At 54.3% G+C, this 7,345-nt stretch overlaps 1 protein-coding gene across 1 annotated transcript in view; it reads right to left on the reverse strand.

Annotated features, from left to right (window-relative positions):
- The window catches only part of PALD1 (phosphatase domain containing paladin 1), a 14,513-nt gene that overhangs the window by 4,785 nt on the left and 2,383 nt on the right, over positions 1-7,345 (reverse strand). Inside the window, exons 7-15 of the mRNA XM_029085153.1 lie at positions 7,219-7,345; positions 7,037-7,133; positions 6,635-6,739; positions 2,868-2,963; positions 2,525-2,659; positions 1,735-1,851; positions 1,450-1,629; positions 581-778; positions 66-206 (exon numbers count right to left, since the gene is read on the reverse strand). The exon at positions 7,219-7,345 is cut by the window's right edge and continues 24 nt beyond it. Coding sequence (XP_028940986.1) covers positions 66-206; positions 581-778; positions 1,450-1,629; positions 1,735-1,851; positions 2,525-2,659; positions 2,868-2,963; positions 6,635-6,739; positions 7,037-7,133; positions 7,219-7,345 — 1,196 coding nt within the window. The remainder of the gene's footprint in view (positions 1-65; positions 207-580; positions 779-1,449; positions 1,630-1,734; positions 1,852-2,524; positions 2,660-2,867; positions 2,964-6,634; positions 6,740-7,036; positions 7,134-7,218) is intronic.

Consider the following 7,345-nt stretch of genomic DNA (forward strand, 5'->3'; position numbering starts at 1 on the left):
CGCCCTGCCCCAGCAGCCCCCACTCCAGCCCGACCCCCAGGAGAGCTGCAGACCCTGGTACCCACGTTGAAGTGCCAGAGGGTGAGGACAGCAATGACCATGGCCGTGGTGGTCCTGCCGCGGCCGCTGGAGCAGTTGAAGACAAAGGCTGCCCGTGAGTCCTCGGCCAGGGCGCTCTTCATCACCTCCAGCAGCTGGTCAAAGTCCTGCCAGGGGTGAAGGTGGTGGGTTTTTATGGGGCAGCCCACCATGGGTCAGCCCACCTCCCTCCCCTGCCATGGGATCGCCCCTATCCCACAACCTCCAGGCTAAAACCCCCAACTCCCTGCTGCCAGATCCAGCCCAGCAGCTCCTCTTCATCCCCGGCTGGCTGAAGGCACCCAGGGTCTCCAAGCAGCATCTTCTGGGGGACTCTCCCTGCTCCAGCGAAGGCAGGGGCTGCAAGGACCCCTCACCTAGCCCAGCCATGCCACCATAGCTTCCTTTCCCTGTGCTGGGTGGCACTGAGCACCCAAGCGACATTCGCCCTGTGGCAGTGGGCATGACTCAGGAAGGTGGCACTATCCCATCCCCAGCATACTTGCTCCTTGGGAGCGCAGAAGTCAGGGATGGGGATGCGGTGGTAGGTCAGTCCCTGGTAGGTGTTCTTCTGCTGGCTGAATATCTCCTGCATGGTCAGGCAGCTCTTGAACATCTTCATCTGCTTCTCTGTCTCCAGGAACACCTCCAGCCACTTCTGGCACTTCAGCAGGTCACCCTTCAGGGTAGCCTCTAGTTTCTGCAGGGGATGGAGAAACCCTCACCGTAAGACCCTACTCGATTTTTTTTTTTTACTCTTCTTTTTTTTTTCAGGATTTTTTTTTAGATGCAGGCTGACACCTCTCTCTAACACCCTGCAGCAACACAAGACTCAACACCAGGTCCTGGCCACCACTTCTGCCCAGGACCACGCTTGATGGGAGCCTCATCTCTCCCCCACTCCAGCAGCTCCTCCACACGGCTGCGTTGCTGCTGGCAGCCAAGCTCCTCCGCTGCCGATCTCCTCTGGAAACCCAGCTGGGAACCTCTGCTCTCCTTTCCCCGGGTGCCTTTTACCCTCACTTTCAAACTGCACTACAAATTCTTCAGAGGAGGATCTCCGCTTCACTCTGCTTTTGCAAACTCTTACACAGTGACAGCAAAGTCAGGAGGACTCCTTGATTTTCGCAGTATGACAAAGAGCATGTTTTGTATCAACCAGGCTGTCCCCAGCCTCCAGCAGACAGGGAGGGCACGAGCCAAGCATGGCATCCAATACAACCACCGCCCCTCATTGATGAAATTAAAACAAAAAAAAAACCCCAAAGCAAGCAGCTCCAGGGGCTGAGGGATGATCAAAGCCTGTGGACATCACCCATAAGGGTTCCTGGGAGGAGGAGATCAGCCCTCGCTGGATGGGTGGGAACTCACCTCCAGCTGCCGGGGCGAGGCAGTGGGCACGGGGATCAGCTCCTCCAGGTGCCCAGGCTCCCGCAGCGTATAGATCTGCTCATTCCCCTCCAGAACCACTTCTTCCCGGAGGTTGATCCAGACGATGCGGGCGTGCTTCCTCTTGGTGTCCGTCAGGTACCGCAGGACGCTCCCCAGGGTCTATGGGAAGGGGGAGCAAGGGTGGCAAAGGGGCTGGGTGCTCCTTGCAGGCGACCCTGCCCACCGTGGGGTAACCCTGCCCACCGTGGGGTACGTGCCACTCACCTTGGAGCTGGGCTGCGCCGTCCCATAGACGGGCATCTTGGGCACCCGTCGGAAGTTGGCCACACTCATCTCCTTGGCGGTGCTCAGCACGTCTGGGCAGAAGCGTTCATCCGCCACCTGCAGCGGAGCAAACTCCAGGCAAAGGGTGCAACCCAAAGCATTGCTGCTGTCCCCTGCCACCCATGGGTTTGCAGGGGGGTTCCCAGCCCACCACCACCTCTCACCCATGGTCCCTGCTCACGAGAAGCCCCCAAATCCTTCCAACACCAGCAAGTGGAGGCTCAAAGCCACACAGCTGCGTTTCAAAGGTGGGAGGTGGTCTTCTTGAAGCAAGACCATGCCAAAGCAGCAGCAAGCCACCACAATTCTGGTCTCCTTCCCCCTGCCACAGCCACCGAGGAGCACCAAGAAAGGTGAAGCTGCAGCTAAGGCTAGCAGCTCGGGCTCATGTCATAGGGTGCTCCAGCATCCCAGTACCTGGTGTCTGCAGGGCCAGACACATCTGTTTGCACAGGGGGTCTCTGGCCACATGCCCATCCTTGCCAAGGATAGTCCTGAGACCTCAACACGGACCTGGAGACCCCAATATGGACCTGGAGACCTCAACACAACCTGAAGACCCCAATACCAACCTGGAGATCCCAAGACTCAGCCACTGCCCTACAACAGGGAAACCTCTCGCTTCTCCCACCCAACTGAACCTCTTCAATGGCAAGCATCCCAGGAAGGTGCTATTCCCATGGGACAACAAGGAGCCAGCCTCATCCCTACATCCAGGACGGGTACTCACCAGCACTCGAGTCCCCTTGGTGATGAGGTCCGCAGTGACGGTGAGCTCCGATGAGTTCACCTCGCCCTGCAGCCGGTAGAGCTCAGGGTGCCGACACATCCACCTGCTGAAGCTGAGGGCAAAGCCCAGGGGGTACTGCCGGCAGGGGGCCAGGGAGGGATGCGCCATCAGCCTGGGCTCACACCCCCTGCTCGGGCACAACCCATGACCCCACTGAAAAATTCTGCATTTGCTTGGGAAAGTCAGAGGTGGAGACTCCTTCCCTCCCACTACACAGGAAACAAAACAAAACAAAAAAAAAGAGAGGAAAAAAGGGGATTTGGGGTTGGTGGGGTTTTTTTACCTGCTCATGAAGGTAGTAGTTGAAAGCAATCAAGTAGAAATAGCGTTGGAGGCTCTGCAAAGTCCTCTGGAGGAAATACTCTTTGGTGCTGCTCCCCTGAAAGCAAAGGTAGGTGGGATTTGTGGTGCCCAGCGCTGGCTGGTCCTGCAGCCCCAGGCAGACCAGGGAAAAAAAAATCCCTCAGCACACATGCAGAGGAGAGAGATGCACAAGTAGCAAAGCAGCCTGAGCATGTGTTTTGTATGCAGGACATTCTGGGGAAAAGAGGGGAGAAATGCTGTTTAAGCTGCTCAGTTATTTGCATATTCATGTTAACTTCACCAAGCTGTTTGGAAAGAAACCACTTCCAAATGAGAAATGAGGGAGGAAAGAAAAAATCAAAACCTACAAAACCCAATCTGGAATAGTGGTTTGTTTTGGTTTTTTGGTTGGTTGGTTGTTTTTTTAATAAACCATTTCAAGTTTTCCATATTAAATGATGCTTAAAGACATAAATTTGCATTTCATCTCAAATAAAACCTTCCTTTTAGCCCGAGGACTCACTGGGAGTGGCTCCAACCAGACCCAAGGGGCGTTGCTGGCCGGGGGGGATACACTGTCCAGATGCTAATGGAAGACTCGAACCCAAGGGGAGGCGGTTGGTTAATGCAAAGTCCTGCCCCAACCCTGGCCATCTCCATGGCTTTCAGCTAAGATCCTCAGCATCTCATTGGGGTGGCAGACCCCAAAATGAACGCTAGACAAACTGAAGAGCAAGACGAGCTTATTAATTAGAGACATAATCCTGGAATGGCTTGGGTTGGAAGGGACCTTAAAGATCATCCAGTTCCACCCCCCCTGCCATCAGCAGGGACACCTTCCACTAGACCAGGTTGCTCAAAGCCTCATCCGACCTGGCCCGGAACACTTCCAGGGAGGAGCACCCACAGCTTCTCTGGGCAACCTGGGCCAGTTTCTCACCAACCTCACAGTGAAGAATTTCTTCCTCAGATCTCATCTCAATGTCCCCTCTTCCAGTTTAAAGTCAGTTTATAAGGCACACGCCCTGTAATATCCTCCATTTCCAAGCATCTCCTCCTTCCCTTCATACCCAGAAGCATCACGCTGCCTATGTGACTGGCTTCAAGCAAGCTCTCCTCCTCCTCATCTTCATCATTACCTCCCCAAACCAGGCGTGTTCTCCGGCACAGCTATCCCCTCCCGGGGATGCAAGCTCAAACCCTCAGGATTTTCCATAATTCTCAGGGCAGGGGGTTGTACATCCCAGCATCCCATCCCACAAATTAACCAGTGAAGGATCACCCAGCATGGGATCCATGAGCATCCCTGGAGAGCCCATTGGGACCCCCTCCCCAGGGTATGATGGAAAATCCTACAAGATGGGTCTGTACATGTACAAAGGTCGGCTCAGCGAGCAGGGTTTCCACATATCTGACATGATGTAGTTGACTCAGGAATATTTACTTGTTCTCTGCAAAAGAAATCCAGCCTGCTGTCATTTATCAAGAGATAGGACAGCGGCTTTTGCTCTGGAAACTCAAAGCCTGCAAGGATGGAGCAGTGCCGGGTTTGCTGGCAGCACTGCTGGCGGAGCGGCACTTCCCCCCGAGTGCTTGGGTTCCTGCAATAAAAACCAGCCCTGCGCTCTCGCCCAAGGTAAACCTCTTAATATCCCCCTCAAACAGGTTTTTGGTGAAAAGTGGAATCATCCTCCCCACACAATGCTACAGGCTTGGGGAAGAACGCTGGAGAGCTGCCTGGCAGAAAAGGACAACCTGGGGGTGCTGGTTGACAGCTGCTGAAGATGAGCCAGCAGAGTGCCCAGGTGGCCCAGAAGGCAAATGGCATCCTGGCCTGTATCAGCAAGTGTGGCCAGTAGGACCAGGGAAGTTCTCTCACCCTTGTACTGAGCACTGGTGAGGCCACACCTCGAGTGCTGGGTTCAGTTTTGGGCCCCTCACTCCAAGAAGGACATGGAGGTGCTGGAGCGTGTCCAGAGAAGGGCAACAAAGCTGGGGAAGGGTCTGGAGCACAAGTGTGATGAGTTCACAGCTGAGGGGACTGGGGTTGTTGTGCCTGGAGAAAAGGAGGCTGAGGGGAGACCTCGCTCTCTACAGCCACCTGAAAGGAGGTTGTAGCGAGGTGGGTGTGTGTCTCTTCTCCCAGGTAACAAGCGATAGAACAAGAGGAAATGGCCTCAAGTTGTGCCAGTGGAGGTACAGATGGGATGTCAGGAAAAATTTCTTCCCTGAAAGGGTTCTCAGGCACTGGAATGGGCTGCCCAGGGAGGTGGTTGAGTCACCGTCCCTGGAGGTATTTAAAAGACAAGTAGATGAGGTGCTCAGAGATATGGTTTAGTAGTGGACAGGTACAGTTGGACTCAACGATCACAAAGGTCTTTTCCAACCAAACAATTCTATGACCTGCTCACATTTCAGTCATGGAGAGCCAGGTACCATGGGGGCCTGGCTGCAGCTCAGCATCCCACGCCAGGATGCACCTACCCTTGCATCACCATCACTTGAGGACTTCAATCTCCACTTTTGCCCCTCAACACAGGGCAGAAACTCACAGTCCAGCGTGAGATCATTCCTCCATGCCCCAAAAAAGCCCTTCCTCTCCCCAAAAAGCAAGTGGGGCTCCACCAGCTCACCCAGTACCACCTGCAGCCCCTCCAGCCCTACCAAGCCCAGGCTGGTTTTCCGATGACCGAGCATCAGCCCCTCTCCCTTCCTCATTCTCCCCACCCCAGCACATTTTCCTGGCCCCTCGCCATTGTTTAAACCTGCTCTTGCTCCGTGCAGACTTCAAATAAACACTCCTCATTGCTAATTTACACCAGTTCCCCGGTCATTTATTTCCCCGGCATCGAGGATGACACAGAGCAGCCTTCTCTATGCAAGGGAGTATCCACCATCACATGAAACAAACGTACCCAAATCCACCCTAAAAAGGGGCTAAAATTTGGGGTTTGCCACTAAATGACAAAAAGTGCCAGTCAATGCTTTCTTTTCCCTCCACTTAATCATTGTCATCGTGTTTTTCTGCTCCAGCCTATTTGCTGTGGCCACACAGTGCCTGTTTTTTAGATCACCCTTTACAACCAGCACTTCCACTCCACATTCATTGTGTAAACGGGAAAATTAATCTCCAAAAAGGCTGAGATTGGGGCAGCACTTCCATCCAAGCATTCGCTCTCCATCCACCCACCCACCCATCCATCCATCTCCTGGCGAGGTGACCCCAGGTCAGATGGGGCAGACCACAGCTTTCCAGCATGGAAAACCACCCTGGTGGCTTTTCAAAGCTAAGGGAGGAAAAAAAATAATCTACAGATAGGAAAGCTTGACTTTGAGTGACTATATTTGCAGAGAAATCTCTAAGCAATGATCCCTTCCAGCTCCCGAGGACTTTTACCAGTCAGGCTAGTATGGATTTTCCAATTTTAGAGCTGACAAAACCAGGACATGGGACATTATTTGCCCTCAAGGTCATCTTCCAGAAGGAGCGGTGAAGCTCAAAACAGCCAGCTTTCCCTCAAATCCCAGCCTGCTCCCAGCCTGCTCCATCTATGGCTCTTAAACAATTGGGAAAAAATAAAAGAGAAGCTTCACAACCTTCCAGGTTTCACGTCCTTGGGAAATTTCCAGCTCACAGGAAGCTTCAGATTTCCAGAATTTACATTCTTCTCATCCCCGCGCAAAAGCAGCGCGATAAATTACCCGGCACAGACAGCTTGCGTCTGAGCGATCCGCTGATTAACATACCTGGATCTGATAGTCCTCCCCGATCCCTTCCAGCTTCTTCTTGTACTCATAGATGGCTTCCTTCATGTCATGCATCTCTGAGCAGGAGGCAATGGCACCATCCACCTTGTGAGGAGCAAGTGGAAAGCTGCTCAGTGAGTCCCAGACTCGGGGGGACACCAACCTCACCTGCTCTCACCCACCCCGCTGGGCACCTCCTTACCTCCTCAACTATCTGCTGGCCTTTGGGGACCATCTCAATGAAGGTCTGGATGACCCGAAGTCTGTCCCTGGGAGATGCTTTAGGCAGGTGGGGGAGGCTGGTGAGGGAGAGAGGGAGATCAAACTGATCCTGGGGGACACAGGCACCCCCCTCATCCTGGCCCTGGCTGCTCTCACCCACCCCGCTGGGCACCTCCTTACCTCCTCAACTATCTGCTGGCCTTTGGGGACCATCTCAATGAAGGTCTGGATGACCCGAAGTCTGTCCCTGGGAGATGCTTTAGGCAGGTGGGGGAGGCTGGTGAGGGAGAGAGGGAGATCAAACTGATCCTGGGGGACACAGGCACCCCCCTCATCCTGGCCCTGGGGGTTGCCCCACTTACTCAGGCTTCTGGGTGGCTCCTCGGTGGTGGTGGTGGAGGATGAGCGTGCCCATGGCCATGGCCAGGTTGGTTCTGCCCACACCGGTCTGGCAGCCGAAGAGCAGCGCCGGGGGCGGTCTGCTGGGGT

The sequence above is a fragment of the Antrostomus carolinensis genome, unplaced genomic scaffold (assembly GCF_000700745.2).
Source record: "Antrostomus carolinensis isolate BGI_N321 unplaced genomic scaffold, ASM70074v2 scaffold10540, whole genome shotgun sequence".
NCBI classification, from domain to species: Eukaryota; Metazoa; Chordata; class Aves; order Caprimulgiformes; family Caprimulgidae; genus Antrostomus; species Antrostomus carolinensis.